This window comes from Camellia sinensis, chromosome 14 (assembly GCF_055761805.1).
Source record: "Camellia sinensis isolate YWXY chromosome 14, ASM5576180v1, whole genome shotgun sequence".
NCBI classification, from domain to species: Eukaryota; Viridiplantae; Streptophyta; class Magnoliopsida; order Ericales; family Theaceae; genus Camellia; species Camellia sinensis.
In genome coordinates, this window is record NC_138974.1 from 30,067,303 (window position 1) to 30,094,981 (window position 27,679).

At 33.7% G+C, this 27,679-nt stretch overlaps 3 protein-coding genes across 11 annotated transcripts; 2 read left to right on the top strand and 1 right to left on the bottom strand.

The window, feature by feature from the left end:
- Nucleotides 1–2,015: 2,015 nt before the first annotated feature.
- On the top strand, nt 2,016–17,700 carry LOC114269473 (RNA-binding protein BRN1). 6 transcript variants are annotated; one of them, XR_014350968.1, is made up of 13 exons: nt 2,030–2,353; nt 2,562–2,644; nt 13,346–13,397; nt 13,572–13,697; nt 13,809–13,888; nt 14,810–14,992; nt 15,275–15,617; nt 15,727–15,870; nt 15,945–16,079; nt 16,501–16,603; nt 16,704–16,786; nt 17,067–17,252; nt 17,645–17,674. XR_014350968.1 is itself a non-coding variant. In XM_082906312.1 (9 exons), the coding sequence occupies exons 1-9, from the start codon at nt 2,194–2,196 to the stop codon at nt 16,070–16,072; spliced, it is 1,299 nt and encodes a 432-aa protein (XP_082762438.1). In that variant the 5' UTR covers nt 2,016–2,193; the 3' UTR covers nt 16,073–16,410. The 6 variants fall into 6 exon arrangements, 2 of the variants coding, with proteins under 2 accessions (XP_082762438.1, XP_082762439.1); XR_014350971.1 differs by having other exon boundaries at nt 15,323–15,617; XR_014350969.1 differs by lacking the exons at nt 16,501–16,603; nt 16,704–16,786 and having other exon boundaries at nt 15,945–16,165; nt 17,645–17,700.
- LOC114269474 (uncharacterized) lies at nt 17,067–21,480 on the top strand. 4 transcript variants are annotated; one of them, XM_082906315.1, is made up of 4 exons: nt 17,067–17,736; nt 18,708–18,931; nt 19,055–19,134; nt 20,844–21,480. In XM_082906315.1, exons 3-4 carry the CDS (start codon nt 19,080–19,082, stop codon nt 21,173–21,175), a joined length of 387 nt encoding a protein of 128 aa, XP_082762441.1. In that variant the 5' UTR covers nt 17,067–17,736; nt 18,708–18,931; nt 19,055–19,079; the 3' UTR covers nt 21,176–21,480. The 4 variants fall into 4 exon arrangements, with proteins under 4 accessions (XP_082762441.1, XP_082762442.1, XP_082762440.1 ...); XM_082906316.1 differs by lacking the exon at nt 17,067–17,736 and having other exon boundaries at nt 18,425–18,931; XM_082906314.1 differs by lacking the exon at nt 17,067–17,736 and having other exon boundaries at nt 18,813–18,931; nt 19,060–19,134.
- Nucleotides 21,481–24,137: 2,657 nt separating this feature from the next.
- On the bottom strand, nt 24,138–27,394 carry LOC114269476 (Rho GTPase activating protein with PAK-box/P21-Rho-binding domain-containing protein). The gene is made up of 4 exons (XM_028210796.2): nt 26,865–27,394; nt 25,802–25,922; nt 25,360–25,710; nt 24,138–25,005 (listed from the first exon to the last, which is right to left on the bottom strand). Exons 1-4 carry the CDS (start codon nt 27,182–27,184, stop codon nt 24,412–24,414), a joined length of 1,386 nt encoding a protein of 461 aa, XP_028066597.1. The 5' UTR covers nt 27,185–27,394; the 3' UTR covers nt 24,138–24,411.
- Nucleotides 27,395–27,679: the final 285 nt, after the last annotated feature.

The window sequence follows — 27,679 nt, forward strand, 5'->3', positions numbered from 1 at the left end:
TAATTCTTAAAAGTAAGAAAAATAACCTTAGTATGAGTAAACATCCAACGAGCGTAAAATTTGATAATTTGTTACCAAATTTTTTTTTTTTTTTTTTTTTCGTATTTAGTGCATTTATTAAATAAGATTCCATGTAGTACTCAGTATGACAGTAGTATTTTTACGTTAGATTCACTGTTGGCGTTGGGATCGATGCCATTTGGAATTTCCTTTTCTTTGCTGAAATTAGAAACAATTTCATTGGAGGAGCCTTGGCGGGACAGTCTGGCGCCCTTATTTCCTCACCTCGCTTTTCACTCTAAACTACGATTTCGCCATTTCCACTGCGTTTGACCCATTGTACCCTTTCCGAAAATGTTTAACGTTTGTTTGGTCGGGAAATTTAAATAAGGATTTAAGAAAACAAAAAATATAAAATTAGATAAAATATAAGTGTATTTTATTGATGTTTTACTTTTTTGTTTTTGTTTTATTTCTCTTTTCAAATCATTTTTCAAATTATCTAACCAAACACAACATAAATGTTTCAAATTTTTTTCACAATTTAATTTATAATGATATGATTTAAGAAGTATTTAATGTATTTAGTTTCAGCTTTTTGAATTCAAATTTTTAAAAATTAACAATTTTATTTTTCGTATTTTTTTTTATTTTTAGTGAATAATTTTAAAATTTTAAGTAATTTTTTTTTTTACTTTTTAAAATGTACATTACTTAGATATATCTAAATAGTAAAATATTTTTAAAAAATATTTTAAAAATTAATAAATACACAAATATACAAAAAAATGTATTGAATTTTTTGTTTTTTTTTTGGTTGTATTTTTTGGTGTTTAGTAAATTTTTAAATTTTTTTTCACAAATATTATATTTTTTAAGCATATTTATGTTAGGTGTGTCTAAAAATTTTAAAAATTACTGAAAATATTAAAAAAATCATTGAAAAGAAAAAAATATGAAAAATAAAAAGTAAATTTTTTTTCTGGAAAGTGTTTTATGGAAACCACAACCAAACAAACTGATTACTATTTTTTTTATTGATTATACACTCAATTATATGAGACCAATCACATTGTCACAAGACGATAGATGCATTTGTAGATACAAAATATGAATTTTTAGCATTATTGTTCCCATACCAACACTTTATTATATGATTCAAAATGTGGCCTACTATAGGAAGTGATGTTTTTTTTATTGACTTATTATGAAAAAACGTATAAAAAATAGAGATGTGATATAACTCAAATAAACCAATATACTAATAAGTGACTTTTTTTTTTTTTTTGTCTTCCCAAAAGAAGCCTAAAAAAGTATATTATTAGCAAAGGGTTAGAATAAAAAATATTTTAAATTTAGTGAAAATGTCTAATTTTTTTTTATAGAGTGTCATAAAAATATTTAAAAAATAAAATTTGAATTTATTAACACTCATTAATAATTTTAATTTTTTTTTAAGAATTGCTAACAAGTGCTCAAATGTCACAAGAAAAAAATGTCAAATTTAAATTATTTTTCATTGAGATTTTTTTATTATTTTTTGCCTATTCATTTGGTAATTCTATTCCGTTAATAATTTTTTTCTTAATCAAACATCAAATTATGTATTTTTTTAGATTATTAATCCAATCTAAAATCATGCCACCAAAATACACATAATCTTAAAGTCTAATCATCAAATTTAATTGTGGCATTACTCTAGCACTTTTTTGGGGTGAAATTTTAAAGCAAAAAGTTGCATTTAATGGCTCATTTGGTGTTGTTTCTACAAACTGGCATGTTAGTGACATATTTATAATTATGACAAAAAGTAGTGGTTAAAGAGACCTGAGACCTAAAGTTTGTTTTAGCCTTGCTGTTGGTCATCAATTGGCAAAAATTATAGAAAGCAACCCAACCAACCAATGGCTTTCCAGTTATTGTCAAATGCAATGGCACTTTCGTATATATATACACAACTGGTGGTATTTTGAAATATTTTAATTATATTAAAAATTATATAACGAACCAACTTTGCCATCTGGAAATTAGAAAGGCGTGTTTTCCCCAAACAGGCCCTAATGAGCGAAGACTAGAAGAAGAAGCGAAGAGAGAGAGAGAGAGAAGAGATCAAGACACGCAGCTACAGAGTTGGCAAAGACTCGAAGCGAAGAGAGAGAGGGAGAGAGAGAGAGAGAGAGAGAGTCGGCATTAATGGCGGAAGGGATAAAACACAGCGAAGAGAGCGTGAAGTTGTTCGTAGGTCAAGTTCCGAAGCAAATGACCGAAGAGCAACTTCTCGCAATGTTCAAAGAGTTCGCTCTAGTAGACGAAGTCAACATCATCAAAGACAAGACTACGCGAGCTTCACGAGGTTCGCACTCTCACTCTCAAAGCCTCTCTCTTCAAATTTCACATTTTGTTTCTCTTCCCGCATTTTTCAAATATTTGTTCGTTCTGGATCGCAATGCGCGATTCGAGTTCATTCTCGAGTGTTATTCAAGATTTGCCTGGTTCGAGTGTTTATGGTGATGTTTTAAGCCCTAATTTGGTGTCTGTTCTTGGCTTTTGGTTGTTTGCAGGGTGTTGTTTCGTTAAATGTCCGTCGAGGGAAGAAGCCGACAAAGCGGTGAATGCGTATCACAATAAGAGAACTCTTCCTGGGGTTAGTATTGTTCTGATCTCTATCCATTGGTGTTAATGTAGTTTTTGAATGCATTAATTGAATAACTTTGAAGAATTTGTCTAATGTTTGTGGACATTATGTCTTATAGTGTAATTTACTGATTTGGACAATTACTGATTTCTCATAGTTTGCAATTTTCGGCTACAGAAATAGCTTGTATGCCATAACTAAGGACTTCTTCCATGAACTTATTATTTCTTGCTTAAGTGTGTTGCTGACTAAAAAAAAAATTAAAATTCTACAAACTGAGATGCAGCATTGTATGATATGAACTTCAGTTGACTTACCAAAAAAGAAAAAAACAATAAGGCTCTGTTTGTTTCGACATAAAAAATAAAAAATAAAAAAAATTTGTAAATTGATTTAAGTAGAAAAAATGTTTTTATTTTCGTTTTTCAGTGTTTAGTTGATACTTGAAATAAAAATATTTTATTGCCTAAAAGAGAAATTTTGATTCAATAAAGTGTCATTTATGACTTTTAGTGAGTTAAAATATTTATTTGAAAAGGATAAATGTGTTGAAAATGTAGTGAGTAAGTGTCAATTTTATAAAAATTGATTTATGAAATTTTTAAAGGTAAGCCATTTTTTAGAAAATGATGCACAAATATTTTCCTTAAAAAATATTTTCCTTATTTTTTGTTGAACCAAAGAATGAAAAATGAGTAAACAAACGGAGCCTCAATGATGTTGACTCTAGTGATTTGGCCTCCTGAGTGTGTTTGAAGCAGGCAGTGGAGTTGAGGGCTTTACTTTTTTATTTTACTAGACTACTAAACATGTGGTTGAGCTGAGATAAATCAACTGATATGCCAGGAAAGAACTAAATAAAATACACAAATTTTGTACTCAGATTCTCCATAGACATGTTGTTGGACAATCTTCATTGTATTTAAAAAATTTAATTCTATTGTGTACACAACAACAATTAGAATTTAAAGAAATAAAGAAAAGGAGAAAAATTTGTTTGATTACAAAAATCAAACTCGAAATAAAAAGTACATAAATAAATAACAGATTTTATTTTGTTACAAAAACAAAATTTAAATCTGATTTTAATAAAAAAAAAACAACACTGAAAATAAATTAAATAACTTACTTGATTTAATTTCTCCGAATTATTTTTTGATCAAGTCCAGTGTTTGACACTGTGTTCTTAAGACAGATTCGTCCTTTCTACGGTGCTTTCAGAATTTGGACGTCTATCTCTCAGGATGAAATGATCTACCACAAACAATAGCAGCACTACAAATTGTTTGCCTTACGAACACACTAAGTGTTTACACTCTTTCTTTCAGAAATAAAATATAACAAAATGAAGAATAGAATAAACAGAGGTGAAATACGAAATTTCTGAATGAAAAAAAAATCAAATGAGGGTGATCCTATTTATAGATGTAAAGGTGGCTCTTGGTTTTAAATTGAACAGGTATGAAACCTGTTGGTTTTGAATTCAAACAGATTTGAATCTGTTAATAATTCAAACAGATGGCAAAAAACGGGAAGGGCCCTGTTTGGGTGTGCACTAATTCCAAACTAGTTTATTTCTGTTTGAAAACGGAAAGGGCTCTGTTTGGATGTACAGAAAATCCAAATCAGTTTAATTTGAATTTTGGATTTTATTTTACTAAAAATAAAATTAAATTCAAATGCTTTTGGCCCAAAAAGATTAGTATTGGGCCGAACAAGCCCAACCCAACCACACACCCGCGCCCAGCCCGCCCGACCGGCCAGACGGACGGCGGCGCGCGCGTGTGGTGATTTTTGGGTCCAACGGGTCTAGCCCATAACCTCTCCCTTTAAAACACTTGGGTACCCCTTGGGGCACACCCCAAGTATCTAACCCAAGCCTTATAAACCCTTTCAAAACTTCCCACCAAATCAATGTGGGACAAGCCAATTTACAACCTTAAGGAATTTCCACCAAAACTCCATTTCCATGGAGCACACTTTGGCTTCAATTTCCTATTCACTCGGTAATGGTTTTGAGCAACCAAATATACCACGTGAATCACAACGCGGCATAGAACGCGTTACCACTTTGACCTGAGTAAATCGACGCTCGGGGTCCACCTAAAAAATAGACCAAACTTGAGAAAAAATTCTGGTTTTACCCAGAATTTTTCTACCATTTCCAACAATCCCCCACATGAATGGAATTTGATGACAACGGAAATGCAACAATATGCAGACTTAACGAAAGAGTATAAGTCGAAAATATCTTGCATCAGGATAGGTAGTTTTCGGCCTTGAACCTTCCCTAGTGATAACCTATCGGATTTACTGGCTAACCAATGGACGCGATGCCTTGAATTGTTCAGCTATTTGTGTAAGCCAAGACAATAGATTTCACACAAAATATCTTCTAACACATCGTGGTTCTCACTGTTGTGTTCATTTTGGCCTTGAACGCGCCTGGTTTTCATAAGTGTTTCTAGAGAATTTAGCCTCTTCATTCTCATAGAACCGGCCCCAGTTCAACACTCATATAGGTGATTCTTATTGTGAGTATCTCCTTATACTCATCTTGATTTTATGCCTTAATCAAGATATAAGTAATCATTAAAAGCAAAGCTTATCCTTATACCCCTGCAGACAACATATGTTGCAGATATCACTCTCACCATAAGAATGGGTAGGGAATTTTTTTAATCCCATAGTGATTTCTGGTGAGCCATACATAACTTAGTTGTCCCTTTGAACTTAGTTCTTGGGATCTCCAGTCATATAAGTAGGGTTACCATTATGACGACTCTTATGTAATAGGTTTTAATCCCATCCCCTTCGATGAACTATATACTAGCTCTTTTGTCAAACCTTTTGTTAACGGATCCGCAATATTCTCTTTAGATTTTATATAATCTATTGAGATTATTCCGTTTGACAACAATTGCCTTACGGTATTATGTCGACGACGAATATGTCGTGACTTACCGTTATACATGTGATTCTGTGCCCTGCCTATTGCAGATTGACTATCACAATGAATGCAAATAGCTGGCACAGGTTTTGGCCACATTAGAATGTCTTCTAAGAAGTGACGAAGCCATTCTGCTTCTTCACTTGCTTTGTCTAAAGCAATGAACTCGGATTCCATTGTGGATCGTGCGATGCAAGTTTGTTTCGTGGACTTCCAAGAAACAGCAGCGCCTCCTAGAGTAAAGACATATCCACTAGTGGATTTTGAATCTTTAGTATCCGATATCCAATTGGCATCACAATAACCTTCGAGTACTGCTGGATATCGAGTAAAGTTCAAACCATGATCACGAGTAAATCTTAGATATCTAAGAACTCGAATGATCGTTTTCCAATGGTCTTCTGCAGGGTTACTAGTGTACCTATTCAATTTACTAATAGCATAAGTTATATCAGGACGAGTACAATTCATTAGGTACATTAGGCTTCCAATGATTTGGGAGTATTTTAACTGAGACACTGCATCACTTTTATTTTTCGATAAATAAAGACTGATGTCTACAGGTGTTCTAGCTAAATTCAAATCATCCTTGATAAATTTATCAAGAATTTTCTCAATATAATGAGATTGAGATAATGTATATCCGTCAGATGTTTTAGTAATTTTCATTCCTAATATAACATCTGCGACCCCCATATCTTTCATATCAAATCTTTTGTTAAGCATCTGCTTAGTTGATTTGATCATGTTTTGACTGCTTCCAATGATAAGCATGTCATCCACATAAAGACAAACTATGACATATCCTTGGTCAATGTTTTTAACATAGACGCATTTGTCACATTCGTTTATCTTAAACCTATTAGTAAGCATTGCATGATCAAATTTTTCATGCCATTGCTTAGGTGCTTGTTTTAATCCATAAAGGGATTTTACAAGTCGACATACTTTCTTTTCTTGCCCTGATACTACAAACCCTTCGGGTTGTTCCATATAGATCTCTTCATTTAGATCACTGTTTAAGAAAGCTGTCTTAACATCCATTTGATGTATTTCTAAATTAAACAACGCTGCTATAGCAATAAGCATGCGAATGGATGTTATTCTTGTCACAGGGGAATATGTGTCAAAATAATCCAGACCTTCCTTTTGTCTGTAACCTTTAACTACAAGTCTTGCTTTATACTTGTCAATTGAACCATCTGCTTTCATTTTTCTCTTGAATATCCATTTATATCCAAGAGGTTTAGAACCTGGTGCAAGATCCACCAATTCCCAAGTATGATTTTGCATAATGGATTCAATTTCATTATTAACAGCCTCTTTCCACAAAGGTGCTTCAGGATCTGTCATTGCTGCCTTAAAGTTTTGAGGTTCATTTTCTAACAAGTATGTCAGAAAATCTGGACCAAAGGATTTTGATGTTCTTGCTCTCTTACTTCGTCTTGGTTCATCAGTTAAATCCTGTTGGTTGAGACCATTACTAGTCTCTTGTGTTTGATTGTCATTAGTCTGTTGACTTTGCGTACAATCATAGGTTCTTTTCTGTGAATTTAATTCCTGTCCTTTCTTATAAGGAAAGACATGTTCAAAAAACACAGCATTCCTTGACTCTATAATAGTGTTCACATTTATATCAGGTATTTCTGATTTATAAGTCAGAAACCGATATGCACTACTATTCTGAGCATAACTAATAAACACACAATCTACTGTTTTTGGTCCAATCTTAGTCTTTTTAGGAACAGGTACTTCAACTTTTGCCAAATACCCCCACACTTTTAAGTATTTATAGGAAGGTGATCGACCTTTCCACAATTCATAAGGAATGCTTTTGGTTTTTTTGTGGGGTATTCTATTAAGAACATAATTAGCAGACAATATTGCTTCCCCCCACAAGTTCTGTGGTAAGCCTGAACTTAGTAACATGGCATTCATCATTTCTTTTAGGGTTCTATTCTTCTTTTCAGCAATTCCATTTTGCTGTGGAGAATAAGGGGCTGTAGTTTGGTGAATAATGCCATGTTGTGCACAAAATTCATTTAATGGTGCATCATATTCACCACCCTTATCACTTCTAACGATTTTAATGGTTTTACCAAGTTGATTTTCAACTTCTGTTTTGTAGAGTTTAAACATTTCTAAGGCTTCGTCTTTACTTCTAAGTAAATAAACATAACAATATCTTGTGCAATCATCGATAAAAGTTAAGAAATACTTTTTGCCTCCTCTAGTTTGAATAAATTTTAGATCACATACACATCAGTATGAATTAATTCTAGAGGTTCGGTTTTCCTTTCAACCGATTTAAATGGAGCCTTAGTTAGTTTCGCTTCTACACAAATTTCACATTTATGATTAGAATTAATTTCAAACTTTGGTATATAATCTAAACCAATTAATCTACGCAAAGCATCAAAATTCACATGTCCTAATCTACCATGCCATAAATTTGACTCAAGAATATAAACAAAAGATATGTTTTTCTTATTCATAGCAATTTTTGGTACAACTGTCATTACATTCAACTTAAAGAGACCATCCCTCATGTATCCCTTACCAACATACATACCACTCTTTGTTAATACAAATTTATCAGACTCAAAGACAAGCCTAAAACCATTTTTACTTAACAAAGAACCAGAAACTAAATTCTTCCGGATGTCAGGTGCATGCAGTACGTTGTTGAGGGTCAGTTATTTCCCTGATGTCATCTTCAAGATAACTTTTTCTTGACCAGCCACAGTAGAAGTAGAAGAATTTTCCATGAAAAGTTGTTCACCATTTGTAGCCTCATTGTAGGTAGTGAACATTTTCTTGTCCGCACATATGTGACGAGTTGCTCCAGTGTCAACCCACCACTCTTTGGGATTTCCAACCAAGTTAGCCTCAGACACCACAGCAGAAAGGTTGATGTCATTCACTCCGTCAGAGATGTAATCCAATTCTGTTACATTGGCCTGATTGGTGGTCTTCTTACTTGTACTTCCATGATTCTTCTTAGGGCGGCGGCAGTCAAAAGCTCGATGTCCAGTTTTGCCACAGTTATAGCATTTTCCTTTGAACTTCTTGCTACTATCGCCTTGTTTAGGACCATCTCCATTAAACTTTCTCTTTTTGTTATGTGGTTTATGAACTTGTTCAACCACATTTGCCTTCGACTCAATGGGGTTTTTCCCATTCCTCTTTTCAGCCTTTCGGTTATCTTTCTCAATTCTTAGTCTTACAATCAATTCATCCATAGTCATCTCTTTGCGTTTATGTTTTAAATAATTTTTGAAATCTTTCCAAGCTGGTGGTAACTTTTCCACTAAAGCAGCGACTTGGAATGACTCGCTAAGAGACATACCTTCTGAATGAATATCATGCAAAATTATTTGAAAACTTTGAACTTGAGATATTACCGTTTGGGAGTCAACCATAACAAAATCTAGAAATTTACCGACGACAAATTTCTTCGTGCCGGCATCTTCTGTCTTGTATTTCTTCTCCAAAGAATCCCACAATTCTTTTGCTGTTTTCAGAGGACTGTATACATTATACAGCAATAGTCAAGGCCATTTAGGATGTAGTTTCTGCATAGGAAATCTGAATGTTTCCAAGCATCTACAGCGGCAACAACTTGCCGATCACTTTCACCCTCTTTAAGTGCTGGAGCCTCTTCATGGAGAAACCGGGCCAAATTAAGAGTCGTAAGATAGAACAGCATCTTCTGCTGCCATCTCTTAAACTCGGTACCGTTAAATTTTTTCGGTTTTTCTCCATGATTGATTGGTACATGAGCATGGTTCTGGATAGGGACCGATGTAGGTGTAACAATAGGAGTACCACTGCCAGATGCAGTTTCAGTTGTAGTAGCCATAATCTCTGATTACAAAAATCAGAAAAAATTAAAACACAAATTAATTTTCTAGTTACTAAAACCAGAAAATAAATTATAACAACAAAATAATTTTATTTTCCTTGTTACTAAAACTAGAAAAATAAAATATCACAATAATTTTCTGTAATACCAAATAATATTCTGCAATTGTTAATGACACCAGTATATTACTACTAGTTGTCAAAGAAAAGAGACAGTATATTACTACTATCTGTCAAATAGCATAAATCACTATTTGTTTTTCCAACCAGAATATTACTTTGAAAACACAGAAAATTAAATACAATGAAGATACCAAAAAAGGAATCTGTCTTAAGATTGTTGGACAATCTTCACTGTATTTAAAAGATTTAATTCTATTGTGTACACAACAACAATTAGAATTTAAAAAAATAAAGAAAATGAGAGAAATTTGTTTGATTACAAAAATCAAACTCGAAATAAAAAGTACATAAATAAATAACAGGTTTTATTTTGTTACAAAAACAAAATTTAAATCTGATTTTAATAAAAAAAAAAAACACTGAAAATAAATTAAATAACTTACTTGATTTAATTTCTCCGAATTATTTTCTGATCAAGTCCAGTGTTTGACACTGAGTCCTTAAGACAGATTCGTCCTCTCCACGGTGCTTTCAGAATTTGGACGTCTATCTCCCAGGATGAAATGATCTACCACAAACAATAGCAGCACTACAAATTGTTTGCCTTACGAACACACTAAGTGTTTACACTCTTTCTTTCAGAAATAAAATGCAACAAAATGAAGAATAGAATAAGCAGAGGTGAAATACGAAATTTCTGAATGAAAAAAAAATCAAATGAGGGTGATCCTATTTATAGATGTAAAGGTGGCTCTTGGTTTTAAATTGAACAGGTATGAAACCTGTTGGTTTTGAATTCAAACAGATTTGAATCTGTTAATAATTCAAACAGATGGCAAAAAACGGGAAGGGCCCTGTTTGGGTGTGCACTAATTCCAAACTAGTTTAAACGGGAAGGGCTCTGTTTGGATGTACAGAAAATCCAAATCAGTTTAATTTGAATTCTGAATTTTATTTTACCAAAAATAAAACTAAATTCAAATGTTTTTGGCCCAAAAAGATTAGTATTGGGCCGAACAAGCCCAACCCAACTACACACCCGCGCCCAGGCCAGCCCGACCGGCTGGACGGACGGCGGCGCGCGCGTGTGGTGATTTTTGGGTCCAATGGGTCTAGCCCATAACCTCTCCCTCTAAAACACTTGGGTACCCCTTGGGGCACACCCCAAGTATCTAACCCAAGCCTTATAATCCCTTTCAAAACTTCCCACCAAATCAATGTGGGACAAGCCAATTTACAACCTTAAAGAATTTCCACCAAAACTCCATTTCCATGGAGCACACTTTGGCTTCAATTTCCCATTCACTCGGTAATGGTTTTGAGCAACCAAATATACCACGTGAATCACAACGCGGCATAGAACGCGTTACCACTTTGACCCGAGTAAATCGACGCTCGGGGCCCACCTAAAAAATAGACCAAACTTGAGAAAAAATTCTGGTTTTACCCAGAATTTTTCTACCATTTCCAACACATGTGGCATTGTCCTCAAATGCTATGAAACACATACACTTCAAAATAGGTGCCATAACAGTCTCGGACACGGGGGCATGCCGTGCGTGTCCCTTTAATTTTATTATTAATTTTTTTTTGCAAGGGATACGGTGGGGACATGGCAGGGACATGCCGGGAATACTCGTGTCCAAATATAGATGATCTATTAATTTGTTTAAATGTAGTGATTTATATATATATTGAATTAGTGTTAGTTTTTTTTAATTAGTAATCTACATAGCAAAAATGTATAAAATAAAAAATAAAAAAAATTTGCATCCCCTGTCATGTCTGTGTCTCCATTTTTTTAAAATCACCGTGTCTGTGTCTGTGTCTGTGTTCGTACTTCATAACTCAAATGTATATCATGCAGTTTACTTGGGTTGCTTTGAAAGTGGACAAGCAATGGATGTATAAGAAAAAGTTGAGTGGGGGAATATGCATTAAAAAAATTGAATCCAAATTAATATTGCAATAACTAATTGGAAAATTTAAAGAGGGAAATATTTTTGGAAACAGGACGGTGAGTGGAATTGCTAATGGAACTTCAGGGGAAGAATAAAAGAACCTTTTTGGAGTTATTGCAGGAAAGTGAAAGGAACAGGAAGAAAAAGAATTACTATTTGAAACATTCCCCCCAGTAATTTTAATAAAAGAACCTTGGAGTTGTTAAAGGAAAAAGGAAGGGGAAGAAAAAGAATCACGTGAAATGTGTTCCACATTAATTTCGTAACTGGTATTAGATAAAAATGTAGTTAACCTTCTTATAATTAATGCTATATAGCTTTATGACCCCTATGATAAGAATCAACTTCATTGTATGATTATCCACCCAAAAAAAAAAAAACTTCATTGTATGGTAGAATATTGATAATTCTTTTACTTAACAACATTTTAAAAATAATTTTTTTATAGACTTATATGCCCATACTCAAGTAAATATATTATGTCGATATCATTATTAATGATAATTTATCAGTTATAGAAAAAGACATTTGGTGATTCTTTTCAACTTAGTAGATATGATGTATATTTAGTTGGAAAAACTCTATCGTCATTGGTCATACAAGAAAAGTCACACATGCATAGTCAAAATTATGAATAAAACTTAGTTAGTAATTCTATTACTTCACAATATTAAGCCTCCCATGGTTATTTATCATTAAATAATATAAATTTCTGATTTTATGAATAGCCTTAAACAATTAGGAAGTATTTCCTATCCACTTGCTAATGCTTCCCAAATTATTTTATCACCAAGCTTTTGAGACTTGTTCTTGCCCAGGAACATGTTTCCTGGTATTAGATTTCCAAATTTATTTATTTATTTATTTATTTATTTATTCCTCCCTCTTTTTTCAGAGACTTATGTCTTGACATGTGTAATTCTTTCTGACTGTGGATGCCTTATCCTTTTAGAGTTTTTTTCTTGCTGAGGAATATTCTTCCTCGATGGCTTTGATGTAGTCTTATGAACTCATGGTTAAAGAGTTTTTCAGACACTGAGGAGGATGTAATTCCAGATTTTGGACTGAAACTGTTGGTGATGTGAGTGGTTGTATGAGAAATGTCCTTGGGTTTGACAAATGTAACAGTCATTACATATTTTGCATTAAATTATAGGTGTATTGGAAAATATCACTCCATGTAGTCAGACTTTTTTCTTTGTTGACTGACATGTCAATTTATAAACTGACCATGTTGAAACTGCCAACTGTATGGACTAATTTTCAGTGCCATAATATAGATATTCATTACTTAAATTGTGGCTCAGCCCTATTAACAACCCTGGTAGTGAGGCCATGAACTTCAAGTGAAGACTTGGGAAAGGCGTGTATAGAATAAACCAGCTCTTTAGGGTTTTGGAGAATATGTCCAGTTTTTTATGGCAACCACCAAAACTATTGGTAATATGCAAAAGAATAATATTATCATTTGGAGTCTGCAAATCAGAAGGCTGTGGAAAAAGGAAAGGAATTAACAGTTTCCTATGATATGCATATTATTTTTTGTTTGTCATAGCATATTTGTGTTAATTGCGAGCATAAAATTAGCAGATGTCATGGTTCAAATCTTATCCGAACCTCATAATGCACTATAAGACTATAAGTATGTATACTTGAAAATTTACATAGTGTTTGGAAATACTTAAGCTTTAAAATCATTTGTAGCGGATAACTACATAGCTTTTTATGTGTCTTCTATGCTTCTGTTTCGGTCTGGCACACGTTGTCCTCTTTCTGATTCAAAGCCATCCTGTTCTTTTATGTCCAATTCAGGCATCTAGTCCGTTGCAAGTGAAGTATGCAGATGGCGAGTTGGAAAGGCTAGGTGTAATATAATTTCATTGTTTTATTACTTATGTTTCGTCCTTAAGATGGTTCTCTTAAATCGTGCTGGTGCCAGTTCTCATTCTCCATCTTTTACTGATTTTACTTGCCTTTTTCCCTATCATACGTTATTGTTTCATTTAATTTATTAATACTTTTTTGTTCTGTGATCCAGAACACAAACTTTTTGTTGGTATGCTTCCAAAGAATGTTTCTGATGCTGAGCTTTATGCATTGTTTTCTGAATATGGAACTGTTAAAGACTTGCAAATACTGAGAGGTTCTCAGCAAACAAGCAAAGGCACATCTTCTGCTCCTGACTTCTTTTTTTGCTTTAATTCTTACAAACCACTAAAATCTGACCTCATCTTGATAATTTTCTTGCTTGTGCTACTTATCTCAATTATCGCAGGCTGTTCTTTTCTTAAGTATGAGACAAAGGAACAAGCTCTTGCAGCCATAGAGGCCCTCAACGGGAAGCATAAAATGGAGGTTTTTGTTTATTTTTCTTTCAATGGACAAGTTTTCATCTTAAAACATGTTGGTGTTGATACTCAATACTATAATATATATCTCAACACTATCTTTATTGTTGATTGTGATTGTAGTGAAGTGAGTTTCATCTTAAAAGTTGCATGATTAATATGAAAACAATTTTGCCTTGTATATGTTAGGAATTTTATTCTTCTGATGACTTGTGCTTCATTAATCACATGCAAACCCAGACCTTGGTTGATGAAACAATTTTCGAGTTCTGACCCATTTTGTGGTGTTGGCTGTAAAAAGTTTGTATATAATAGTTCGAGACTGTTTTCTTTTTCCCTTTTTGATTTGATTTGATTTGATTTTTTTATAGTTAATTGTCAGCACATTGCTAAGCTTTTTATTTTTTATCTCTAATATTACAGGCAGTTTAGGAAGATTTTAGATTGAATATATGTTGTATCTCATAGAATCACTTGCATTTAGTTTAGCTTCCTGCAATTATCAAACACGCTTCCCAGAGGTATTTCTAGCATGTGTACCTTGAATGGATTGGCCAAGATATGAACTTAGCAATTCATACTTTAAAAAAAAAAATGTAACTACCAGGTCGTTGTAAAATGCTTTCAAATCGGAATCATTTTGCAGGAATAGGTTTAATATAATCCTGATATGGTTTCTTAAAATGTAGTTATGATTATGCCTAATGCAAAATATTTCTATTCTACTTATTGTGAGGGTTCATGTATACCAATGCCACGTCCAAGGATTCATGTTGGTGATTAGTGTCAAATGCTTAAGCCCTTTGAATTTTGCCTTCTGCTGCCCTAATTGTCTATATTTTTTTAGAATGCGTATTATTGAAGGCCATGAGTTTAAATGGATCAATTGCTTTTGTGAAATGAAATATTGTTTTCTTTTCTGTATCAGGGTTCTAGTGTTCCTTTAGTTGTCAAATGGGCAGACACGGAGAAAGAAAGGCAAGCTCGGAGGGCTCAGAAAGCTCAACCTCAGGCTTCTAATGTGCCAAATACTAACTCTGCGCAGCATCCATCTTTATTTGGATCCTTAACAATGGGTTACATTCCCTCCTATAGTGGATATGGTTATCAGGTTCTGTCATCTCATGATTTAAATTTCAAATTATTTAATGTCATGCAATGCATAAGCTAATATGTTCAAGCACAACAGTTTGTATGTTATAAAATGTTCCAATAGTATAGCATTCTTTATTGAAACACAGCACTGTGGTATACTATAAAATATTCCAACAGTATAGCATCCTTTCCTCTTCTTTTAAATCCTTAGCCTGAGTTTTTAATTTGTTTTCTTCATGGGGTTCCTCTTTCTCATTATTAAAGCTACAATTCTACTAAAATATAGTTGTTTTTGTAGACTCCTGGAACTTATGGACTTATGCAGTATCGGCTTCCATCAGTGCAGAATCAACCTGCTTTCCATAATGTAGTTCCGCCAGTAAACCAAGGAAATGCATTGCGTGGAGTCATACCTGATCTTGTCCCTGGTATGGCCACAAGAAATTATGCTATACCACCAGCGAGTTACGTGGGCTCTGCGTATCCGGGAGTACCAGGGCTTCAGTATCCTATGGCATATCCTGGGGGAATGATGAGTAACAGGCCTTTGAGTGGTTCTGCTTCTGTATCACCTGCCCCAGTAAACAGTCAGTCTGCAGCATCTTCAAGTGTCAGTGGAAGTTTTGGGGGTCAAGTTGAAGGTTGTTGAAACTTTTTATTGATATTTTTTTCCCCTTCCCTGCCCTTTTTTTATTATTAAGTTATGTGGTTGTTACATCATGTTTTTATAAGAATTTGCTCTGATTCTAGGTCCACCTGGAGCTAATTTATTCATATACCACATCCCTCAAGAATTTGGCGATCAAGAACTCGCAAATGCTTTTCAACCATTTGGTAGGGTCTTGAGTGCTAAGGTATTTGTTGACAAAGCAACTGGTGTTAGCAAATGTTTTGGTAAGAATATCTTCATCGTTAGCTTTGAATCCGTAATAAGTATTGTTCTGCATCTAATAAGATTCAGTTGGCAGGATTTGTGAGTTATGACTCAGTAGCAGCTGCTCAATCTGCAATTGATATGATGAATGGCTGCCAGTTAGGTGGTAAAAAGTTGAAGGTACAACTTAAAAGAGACAACAAACAGACTAATCCTTATTGATTCAAAGGTAAGCAATGGAAGAAAGCAAGAACCCTAACACGATGGTCACATGCAACTTGATGTGGGAATTACTGCAGTATCTGCTATTACGGGGTGGGTTTAAGGCAGTTGATGGTTCAATTCATTACTCCATCCTACTTGTAGTTGACTCATGGGATTGATGTCCCTGAAAATTGTAGTTATTGGTTAATTCTGTGCCAATGTATTGTGTAATTTTGTATAACATTAATTTCATTAGACATTGATTATTATTTTATTGATTTTTCCCTCAAGAACATTTGTTAGTGGTATAATTCTTTAAAAACATCCATGACAAACCATTGTTTGTCTTGTCTAAACTCTTGTTTCTTTTTTCCCACTCTTCAATGACCACAATACTTTTTTGCTACTTGTTTCTTTCACTTTTATTGAATTTTTTTTTTTGGAAGTATAATTATTTTGTGCTGGATAAACTCTGGAAGCATCACGTGTGTTCTCCCTGTGCGTTGTATCAGCTCAGAGTGCTTGTGTCATTGTCTTTCTTCCCTCTGTGTAAGTCATTGTTTCCCAGACACTTGTGCATGCCTCTGAAGTTAGTAGATTTGGGGTTGCACTGAAGCATTCTTCCTGTCAATGCCATGTCCTAAAACAGATGTTTTGAACCACAAACTCAAGTCAAGTGATTGTTCGACATGTTTCTGTTGAAGATGCATTTCCCTGTGCAGGGAATCTCAGGTATTTTGTATGTCATGTGCATCTTGATGTCTGACATCCTTTCTTCATGTCTTTTTTGCTCCATTCCTATTTTGGTTGTTCAACGTCACCCATTCAGCATAGTTGCTTCTGGTTGTCCAAGAAAAGAGGGAATTTCAATTTTTTCCTTTTGGTTTGGCTCTTTGCTGTGTCTAACCTTTTTTGTCCTTGTTATCATGGGTTAATTGGATAGCATAAGAAATTGGTCTTACTTTGAATATTCCTTTGATGTTGATCTTCCCTTCTGTTTGTTTATTTTTAGGATGTTGACACCATAACCATTATTGGAAGAATGAAGAAGAGCATTAATCTGTCAGACAGGGGACTCCTAATGGACAAGGTTTGATATCCTCAATGTTATTTACTGTCCCAGTTGACCATACTTACAAATTATCGTGGCATGTGAACATGACCATGGCTGTAGGAAAAGGGAGCTCCCAGGACTCAGGTATGGTACAAGGCTTGATTTCTTTATCGTACTGTGATGTTGGAGACGTGTGCGCACACACTCACGTGTATACATATCCATATTCAAGTTTGCGTATGTGGAGGAGAATCATGATGAGTAAATTACTAAAAAATTAGTAACTTCTGTGACATGTTTGGTGACATAAAAAAAGTGCACTCATTTTCTGCAGATTTTTTTGGTTGATAGAGGTGGATTTTTTTATATATATATATATATATATATATTTTTTTAAATTTTTTTTTTTTTGAGTGTCCAAATTGGTGTAGGACTCATCTTGACACACCTGTCATTTTGAACAGTGTCAAACACCAATTTTGGAATTCATGTTTATATTCACCTGATTAAGAAATTTTTTCTGCTGGAATTTTCAGGTCATGAAAGCCATACAGATTGTACTTATCTGAAAGTAAAGGGAAAAAGAGAAAAATATAAGATTCCATACAGGTGATCAACTTGTGATCAGGTACCTCAGGTTCATTATAATTTGGGTTATTTCAAATTGCTTTAGTTGTGTATTACATCTTTATATCTCTCAGGGATTTAGGTTTTGTTAGGTTGGCTTAACAATGGTTGATTTCAATGAAAATGAGGCAATTTTGGGTATTGTATTTATAATGTTTTGTTAATGAAGTATTATAAAATTACACTAAGTTGTGTAATAATAAATAAATTAATAGTTGAAGGAAGTTAAGGAGACAGTAAAGATGAATATGCATTTAAATATAAAAAATTTAGCTAATTGTTGAAGAAGCTAAGAAATAGTTGTTTGTCCCTCAATAGTTTCTATTAAGTTTAGATACATTGCATTTTGAAGTGAAGTTCTGAAGAGAAGTAATTCTTTCACTAATGACTTACTGTCTTACACATTGAGAAATGAAGATGCATTTAAATATAAAAAATTTAGCTAATTGTTGAATAAGCTAAGAAATAGTTGTTTGTCCCTCAATAGTTTCTATTAAGTTTAGATACATTGCATTTTGAAGTGAAGTTCTGAAGAGAAGTAATTCTTTCACTAATTACTTCCTGTCTTACACAATGAGAAATGAAGATGCATTTAAATATAAAAAATTTAGCTAATTGTTGAATAAGCTAAGAAATAGTTATTTGTCCCTCAATAGTTTCTATTAAGTTTAGATACATTGCATTTTGAAGTGAAATTCTGAAGAGAAGTAATTCTTTCACTAATTACTTACTGTCTTACACAATGAGAAATGAAATTGATTATGGAGAGAGAGACCGAGAGAGGAAGAAAAAAATCAAAAGCAAAGTAATCCAGGTGTCACAACCACAGCAATATTATAAACATATAGATAGATAAGTTGAGGTGAATCGGTGAATTCTTGGCAATTTGGAGGGACCTGCTAACTGCACCGTTAATTTGCCCTCTATTTTTAATACTATTTCTGATGACATGCTTTTATGGATGGCCAACAGATTGTTTCATTGTAATGGAATCAAATGCAACAGGTAATTCCTTATTGATGAGGTCTCAAAAGAGATGCTTAAAGTTAAGATATTATTCCTCGGTCGGTTTCTTTGTAGAAGATCATTTTGCTTGCGTTATTTGATTTATGCCTTTGATGTGAGCATCCCCTCCCCGCCCAAGCAACAAAAGCAACCCCCATACCGCACGAGCTGTCACTGATCTCAGGCAGGAGGTAACTTCTGATGGTGCATTGTTTCCATAACTATCAGTATCTAATTATTTTTGCACCTATAGTTTTTGCTACAATCAGGGTGTTGACATTTTGTTGGTTGGCTTGCGTTGATTGCTATAACAGTACAGGCACAAGTCTTGGTGGTGAGATGATGAATGAGTGCAGACACTTCATGTTGCTGCAAAAGTCAGCTTTTTACAGAGGTATATAGTCTGGACTTATTGCACCTTGCGTTTCAATTTTTAGCTGAATGGGTTTGATGGTGATATGCATGGGGGGTTCTCTATTCTTTTTGCTGCTCAATTTATCAAGTTCACGACACATTCAAACACACACCAAATGTGCTTTCAGATTATTACGTTAGAGAAATGGATCGTATGCAAAAATTTGAATCAAACATAAATCAGGGCAAGTGCATGTACTGTATTGGTCAAGTTTTCAGTTTTGTTCGGCTGGCTGGCTGGTTGTCTGTTTAATTATTGCAACAATTGGATTTCATAACATCAACCCTTTGAGCTCCACATTTTCAATTTAGACAACGAATTTTGGAAACAAATATATGACTTGTGAAATTAATCAAACTATGTAAATTAAAATTTATCTTTCTACGGCTTTGGGGGACTAAGTTTTTCTCTTTTTGTGTTTGTTTGAAAGTTTTTTGTGTGTAATTTTTGGATTTGTATGTGTTATTGTAAGTCACATTATATTTGTTGTTTTGTATTTGTTCAGCAGTGTTTCTTGTGAAGTTGTGGATGTGTGGATTTGTTGTATTGTTGTGATAATTTGTTATTGGACTTTTTTTGGATAAGAGGGGCAATTAAAGTAATTACCAAAAATATGAAGACCTTTACAAATAAAAAATAAATAAATAAAGTGCATCTAATAGAAATAGGAGTGTGAGTATGACCACCCTTCCAGAGTTAAATATAATGGATGATGTGGCATTTGCAGTTGTATTCTAGAAGACCAAATCTCATTAATATAATGGAGTATGAATATGACCAAGTCTCTTTTAGATAATCTGCAATATTATTATTTTTCTAATGCTTTGATGTTAATCAAGGATGAGCAACGTACATTATGATAGATCATTAAAATTTGAATAAAATTTTGAAATTGTTGGTGGTCTAAAATTTATTACAAAGTTGAATGTGCTAATCAAAGGTGAAAAATTGTCGAATTATTTTGACTCCTTTTTTTTGGTAGAATTGTGAGTTCTAAGAAAACTTAAAATATATTGCATTCTTCTCTTTGACAAAGAGCTTCTCATTAAAATAACTAAATTTTTAGTCAAATTTTAGTTAGAAAGGTACTTTTCTATTTTTAAATAGTCATTTTTTAAATACATTCTGAGCAATCTCTCTATTCACTTTGAATATTTCCTTTATTTTTTAATTTTAAATTTTTCTTTATTAACTAATACAACAACTCTTAAATATGAAGTAATCTTTTATTAATGTTTCACTAGCCAATAAAAAATGCTACTATAGTTGGCTTGATAGTTTTATGGGGTTGAATTTTTTACGATTGACTATTTATTTTGAAAAAATAAAAATAATTAACTTGATAGTGGTACTTACTCTTAATCAAGGTTTTTCTAATGGTTATGATTGTAATTCCTTCTAGAAGATAAGATGGCTTCAGATTTGTCAAGTTAGCCCACCACAAAAGGTGGCAGCCCACATCACTCCTTTTCTTCTTTAATTAATCATCATTATATTTTGTACAACAATAATCAATATGGGCAACTATATGCATAGGAAAGTTCACTTCTATCCCAAATAACCAATTCTTCTCATCCTCCTGTGTAGGAAGATGGATGAGAAGAAAGAATTTGTTGATTTATCTTCTATGATGCTCTTTGAGGCCACAGGTGATTCAGAGACCATTTCTGAGCTAAATATAGTTGCAGTGGATGCGGAGCTGATGGATGCAGCGGAAGATGATGCACTCTCATGCAGCTGTGATGACTTGTTGAACTGTGAGCTTGGCAAGTTTGATGACCTAGGGCATACCCATGATGAAGTTTATCATGTTGCTGATCATGGTGGTGAAGAGGAGGAAGATATTGATCAAGATTGGACTGATGGTGGTGATGATGAAGATGATGATGAAGTGGTGATGAGCAGCACTGCAAAAGCAAGGGAGCACAAGAAATTGAGGGTTTGTGTTGATTCAGCCATGGAATTGATGAATGAGATGGAAAAGAGCAGGCTTTTCTGGGAGGCTTGCTTGGCATCTTAGAAAGTAGGTCTTGTTTCTTTCTTTTTTTGGTATATTGGTGGCTGGGACCTACTTGAGAAATAAGAGTTCTGATCACTAAGCTAATCCAGTGATTTTAGAATGTCTTCTTGTTCTTGTTTTCGTTGTTGTTGCTGTTTTTTTTTAATTTTTTTTTTTCAAAGCATGTTGTGTATGAAAAAGTGTGAATCAAGTCCACTTTATTCTTAATTTTTTCAATTGTGAATATATGACTTTGTAAGTTATATGTTCTTGAAGATGTTTGTATTAAGAGTGATGTATAAATTTTTGTTCCGTTCCTCTCTCAACCATTTGGTTCCTTAGTTTCAACTTTTCTCCATGTAAATGCACATGTTAGGTGTTATTGACAATGACCGACTCCAAAAAAGATTTTACTAAGACTACTATTTTTTTTTTTTTTGAAGAATATTACTATTCAGTGTGTTTGGCTTGAGTTTTTTGAATTAAGTTTTTTAAAAATTGAGTTTTTTATTTTTTGTATTTTTTTGTTTTTAGTGAATATTTTTTAAATTTAAGCATTTTTTTTTACTTTTTTAGATGTATCTTACTTAAATGTGCCTAAAAATTAAAATATTTGTGAAAAAATATTTTTAAAAAATTAATAAATACACAAAAATACAAAATATGTATTGAATTTTCATTTTTTTTTTTTTTTGTATTTTTGGTATTCAATGAATTTTTTGAAGATTTTTTTTTATAAAAATTATACTTTTTAAGTGTATTTATGTTAAGTATGTTTAAATTTTTTTAAAAAATGCTTAAAATATTAACAAAATTTAGTAAAAGTAAAAAAAAAATATACAAAAAATAAGAAAGTATAATTTTTTAAAAGGTATTTTGAGAAAATTCAAACTAAAAAAAGTGATTATGTTTATATTTTAAGTTTTAAATCCAAACACAGTGTTAACATTGACATAGACAGATTCCATTCATAGAAAACATTGAATAGCTTGATGGGTGCAACTTGTTTAAAAATCTTATTTGCATCTTCAAAGCAATTACTTGCATTTTCATGATGGGATATTCCCTATTGATTTTGACCAAACTAGAATCTCTTTCTCCTTTGTGCCAACAGGAGTCCCAAAAAAAAAATAAAAAACAAAGTTTGGAAATAGTTGTAATGAACACAAATTTTGGTTACTTAATAAAAATAAATTAGAGGAACACAAATTTGGGGAATACAAATCCATATTTAACAACAGGGTTAATTACATTGATGCTCTCTCAATTATTTTTAAATAGTGATTTACCTTCCTTAGCTTCAAAATTGTATATTTGAATTTGGGAAGAACTAAAGTGGGTTTTTTTGGCTATTTTAGTCACAAAAGACAAAATAGGCTATTTTAGTTACAAAAAACAAAACATCACATCCAACCCATAAATCATTACACTCTTCTCTCACAAAAAAAGTCAAAAAAGTCAAAAAGTCAAAAAGTCCTTTCCAAACCAAGCTTTTTAGCCCAGGCTAAAATAGCCAAAAAAGTTAAAAAGCCAAAAAGCCAACCCACTTCCCAAACGGAGGCTAAAATAAAATTATAAAATTACATAATCAAAATATTGTTGGGTAGGGGTAAAAATATCACGTAGCATTGTCTGGTGAAATCTAAAATAACCTTGATAGTACTAAATAATTGCTCTTCCAAATAGGTGCATTTATATTGTTTTTTATAGTTAAGAAGTTCAGATGTATAATTTTAAAATCAAGATGTAAAGTCAAATTTGGTCATAGTTGAGGCCTCCGTAATTAACTCTTTAACAATACTATCCTTGTGTCAATTGCTATATCTTACAACCGAACCAATAACAAGAATTCATTGAATAAGCCTCTCTAATATAATTTGTTAAAACATTTTCAACTCTCAGGGTGTATAATGTTTGTTAGTCAAAATGCTTAGGCCATCTCCAACGGTGCATCAAACCATGCATTAGATTTGAAATTTGATGAAAAAGTGATTTTTTCAAGCTCCAATGGTTTTACCAATTTGATATCAAAATGAGAATGGAACAAACATTTCATCAAACTGAGGACAAGCTTCTGTATTTCAGTATTTCACTGTTCTGGATCGTTGGACGGGGCAACCGGTCAACCGGTTCCCTTCCAAATAGGTAGGTTCAATCCGGTCAAAAAGGTTCAAACAGGTAAAAAAAATAAAAAATTAGCCTTACCGGTCGACCCCTTCCCTTTTGATGCACGGTTGGAGCAAGCCATATCAGATTGAGAAAATTGACTTTTTTTTTACTCAAATTTGATGAAAAATTTGGTCCACTGTTGGAGATGCTCTTAGTAGGACTCTTTTTGCAACTCCAATGCACTAGGCATATCATTAGATATTTTTGTCTCAATTCACATTCACTAATTACATGTATCTAACATTCAAAGATTAGACAAAATGTATTTAAACGTTATGATCATTTCTCTCTGTCTTTGTTACTGATGTGACATTCTATAAAGCCAATAATATTTAGATGAATAGCTAAAACAAAAAAGATCGTTGGAGTAGAAAGATGAAAAAGTTGATAAGCAAAATAAAATGTATACTTCATAGTAATGTTTTAATAGGTGAAATACCTACTAACATCGGAGATGCTTATAGATAATTTATTTATTTATTTGGATACGAAGGAAAGTTTGAAACAAACATACAGAAATTAAAATAGGTCGATACAAAATGGAGGGTTAATCGCGCTCATAGCAAACTCAAATCTGCTATGACCAAAACGCTAACTGATTCTGTAGGGTCTTCTAGGACTACAACATGTTCATCTTGTGCTACTCAGTCACAGGTTAGCCAATTTCATTATGTTTCCCTCTCAGGGATTGTTCAATGGAGCATTTGCATCTCTTCAACAGAAATTTTGCATCTTCTGTGACAGATAATTGACATGAGCTGGAGACATACAAGTTTTAGTATGAATATTCCTAAAATTGTCAGAGAGAGAGAGAGAGAGAGAACACAGGCATTCTAATCTAAAATTGCCAAGAGTTAAACATCCTTTGCTAGTGAATCACATACAACAAGCATAAAGTCAGCCTCAAGCGACAATGACTCACAATCAACTAGCGAACAACTGGCATCCCTTCTTTGACAGTTATGCGCAACATTCGAAAACACTTTTCAATTTACAGAAGCAACTATGGCTAATGGAGGAAAACCCAAAATATGCAAACAACATTCTAATCCAAATCACTAATAAAATGGAGATCCAGCATGACAGATTTACTGAACACCAAGCAAAAACGTTGGTAAATCAGACTCCACCAATTTCTCTTCCATATCCACATCAATGGTGTTCATCCATCTTTTTGATTGAAATTTCAAAGCAACAACAACCAGACTTGTATCTGCAGAGTCTTCCCCATCACTTGTGGTCAAACCAGAACCTCCGACTTTGCTATCAGAAAATGAAACACCAGTCTCCCTATAAGATGTAGAGCCACTTCTAGGACTCACATGCGGTCTTTGCAAATCTCCCACTGACTCTTTCATGATTTTCGCATCCAATTGTGTCAAGAAACACTCTTCTACCTCTCTCAAAGACTCGATATCAGCCTCATCTTCACTGCTGTTGTTGTAATGGGCGTTGTCATCACATTCTGACATCGGCCTTCTTAATTCGCAGCTGGTATCCATCTCTCGGTGGCTATCAATTTCCCCATCAGATTCCTGATTGGAAGAATGAGACGAAATTGGTGAGTATCCTCCTTCTGTTGCAGCAGCCTCTTCACGTTCTCTTAGTGTTTTCATGATCAATGTCTTAAGCAAGTTCATTATTTGAACAGCATGCATTAGAGCCGTCAATGGATCAGACATCTGATTAGAAAAAGAAAACAACATGAAAAATAACATGATTAATGCAGAAATAGCTGAGATGGCTTTCAAACAAAGTCAATTGGAGAAGGAAATAATGTTGTATAAATTGTGTACTTAAATAAAATAAATAGATTCATATTGAATAGCCACTTTGAATTTCAGAACAAGAACATACTAGAATTTACAGAAATTCATAATAAAATAAAACTAGGAAAAGGAAGCAAACCGAAGCTTGTGTGATAACTACTCAGACCCACCTCAACCGACGGTTGGATCCCGATTTAATTTCGAATTAAAGTTGCCGAAAAACTATTATTTTCCAACAAATAACACTTTTGTGGCAGATTCATTTACCTGAGTCATGTTTGGAGCAAAAACCATGGCAATATTTCTAGCATTCATTTTGTTGGATTCCTCTTGTTCAACAACGTCAGCCATGAGATCAATTGCCCAGTTAAGCAATGCTGATTCGGTTGGTTGTAGCTGCTTCACAAGCTCAACCGAGTCCTCCTCTGCATTGCATTGCAAAACTTCTTCAGGGGAAAGCCCATCTAACACACCAGAAGGAAGTTCTCGAAACCAGGCTTTGATAAGCCCTGACAAACAATGAACATCAATGTTATCGGGCACGATGCCTCTGTTCAGCTGGCTTCTCACTTCCTCCTCTTGACTGTTTTCCGGGTTTATTCGGAAAATTCCTTCTGCCTGCAAAAAACCATCCAGACAAACATAGTTAGGAAGCAATTCAAGGTCAAAGAATGAACCACAACAACATTCTGCACTCTGTTAGTTATACATTTAGACCTCCTTGTGAGTATAGCCTCTCTTGCATTAGTAAGAGAATTGTAGGGACACTATTGCCTCTTGAATCATGACAACACTGCATCGATTCTGCTGAGACACCGAAAACACTAGCACTGCAAAATTGGATACTACACAAGTTAGCAAACAAATCTCACAATACAAAATATGAACTTCAAATGATAAGTTAGTGTGCTTTAAAATCTCTCTATATTTTCACTTTTAATCTCATTTTTTGTCAAGCACAGTCTCTTTCTCTCTCTCATACATTAACTTCTCTTTTTTTCCCATGTTGTTCACACAATGCCAAAAATATGTCAGTTTGCTCATAATCTGGAAAAAAACTATTTGATCACTATGTTTTGAGGAAAATATAACCTTCAAATGAGAATTTTATAGCCATTTGATTGTGTTTCTGTTTTCTGTTTTCAATTTTTGTTCTTCAAAAAACACATCCTAAATAGTCCCCAGACTACAATCCTCCATACCTCTCCTCCAGTCCCTAAGCTTAAACTTGTGAACAAAAAAAGAGAAAAAAGACATGCACAAACATGGTGCTAATCCACCTCGCTAAAGAATTCTGCACTAAGACTATGTTTGAATCGTCGATTTAAGCAAGTATTTGTGAAGGGAAAGGAAAAAAGAAAGTAAAGGTGACAAAAATAGGAACTTGCCACTTTTCCCTTGAAAGATCCATCCTCAAATCCAAGATTCAAACACTGCCCAAGAATATTCAAGATTTCTATATATCTTTTCACTTTTGGTCTCAATTTTTGTCAAACACAGGTCTCCTCTCATGCTGTCATCATCAAAAGAGCACAGAATTTCTTGGGGAAAAAACGTTGACTTCAAAAACTTGGGTTCAATTTCAAATCTTTGAAGCTTAATGTTTAATCTTTTGCTATGAAAATCGTAATCAAATCGCAAGAACGATTTTTTTTTTTCTTTTAAAAAAAATTAAATTTGTTTAGATTCGAATCAAGATTTTTGAAATTTAAGAGACTTATTAAAAGAGAAAATTTAGGGAAAATAAAAGAAGAAGAAGGAAAAAAAAAAACCTAGCACTGGGTACTCTGCCGGGTATCTCGACTTCGAACTCAACAGGAAGACCACGAAACCCATCGAATCGATCGAAAGTGACGTGGGTTACGTGCTGGACATCTGTTGGCCATCCGATTTCCATGTGGTGGACGGTGGAGATGGATTCATCATTGCGATCGATTCGGCAAGAGACCATGGATTTTCTGAGAGCTGCTAAGAGGAATGCAACGAGAGAGAGATTATTGTTTTGCTGATCTTCAGCTTCTTTGGTTCCCTTCCCACCACCACATCCAACACTTTCACCACCACCCTTTGTCACCATCACCATGGCTGTCATCTCTCTCTCTCTCTCTCTCTCTCTACTGAATTTTTTGAGTTTTCTGTGTCTGTCTATGGAGGGAGAGCTGAGGAGTGAATGAAGTGATTTGAATGAGTGGGGGTGGTGGAGTTAGAGAGTAATTGAAGATGATGATGTTGGATGTTGGGTGGTGGTTTAAACTTCGATGTCTTTCTGACGTTCAAACGGCCACTTGTTTCAAATTTTGACGACTTTTTCCTTTATTTAGCCTTGCCTTTTATATATAATTACCAATATGCCACTCCCTTGGCCTTTTCCTTGCCTTTAACAAAAAATATTTGTTTATAATTTTTTTTTTGGTCGGTCCGTAAATCTAAAATTAAAATTTGTTTGATGAAATGTACATGCGCTGTGAAGCTTTACCCATGACATTATGGTACAAAATGTCCAAATTATCCATATATATATGATTAAAATCCCTCAATTCTTTTTTTCTCTCTTTCTATTTAAATCCTAATTCTTTCTCTCTCTAAA

Excerpts from the sequence above, each read along its gene's own strand:
- LOC114269473 (XM_082906312.1), top strand. The coding sequence starts at position 2,194 with ATGGCGGAAGGGATAAAACACAGCGAAGAGAGCGTGAAGTTGTTCGTA. Across the intron at positions 13,698-13,808 it reads TTCTCAGCAAACAAGCAAAG|GCTGTTCTTTTCTTAAGTAT; the intron begins GCACATCTTCTG and ends CAATTATCGCAG. Across the intron at positions 13,889-14,809 it reads ACGGGAAGCATAAAATGGAG|GGTTCTAGTGTTCCTTTAGT; the intron begins GTTTTTGTTTAT and ends TTTCTGTATCAG.
- LOC114269474 (XM_028210795.2), top strand. The coding sequence starts at position 19,080 with ATGATGAATGAGTGCAGACACTTCATGTTGCTGCAAAAGTCAGCTTTT. Across the intron at positions 19,135-20,804 it reads AAAGTCAGCTTTTTACAGAG|GTGATTCAGAGACCATTTCT; the intron begins GTATATAGTCTG and ends TTGAGGCCACAG.
- LOC114269476 (XM_028210796.2), bottom strand. The coding sequence starts at position 27,184 with ATGACAGCCATGGTGATGGTGACAAAGGGTGGTGGTGAAAGTGTTGGA. Across the intron at positions 25,923-26,864 it reads GGCAGAGTACCCAGTGCTAG|TGCTAGTGTTTTCGGTGTCT; the intron begins GTTTTTTTTTTT and ends CCAATTTTGCAG. Across the intron at positions 25,711-25,801 it reads ACTCACAAGGAGGTCTAAAT|GCAGAAGGAATTTTCCGAAT; the intron begins GTATAACTAACA and ends GGTTTTTTGCAG.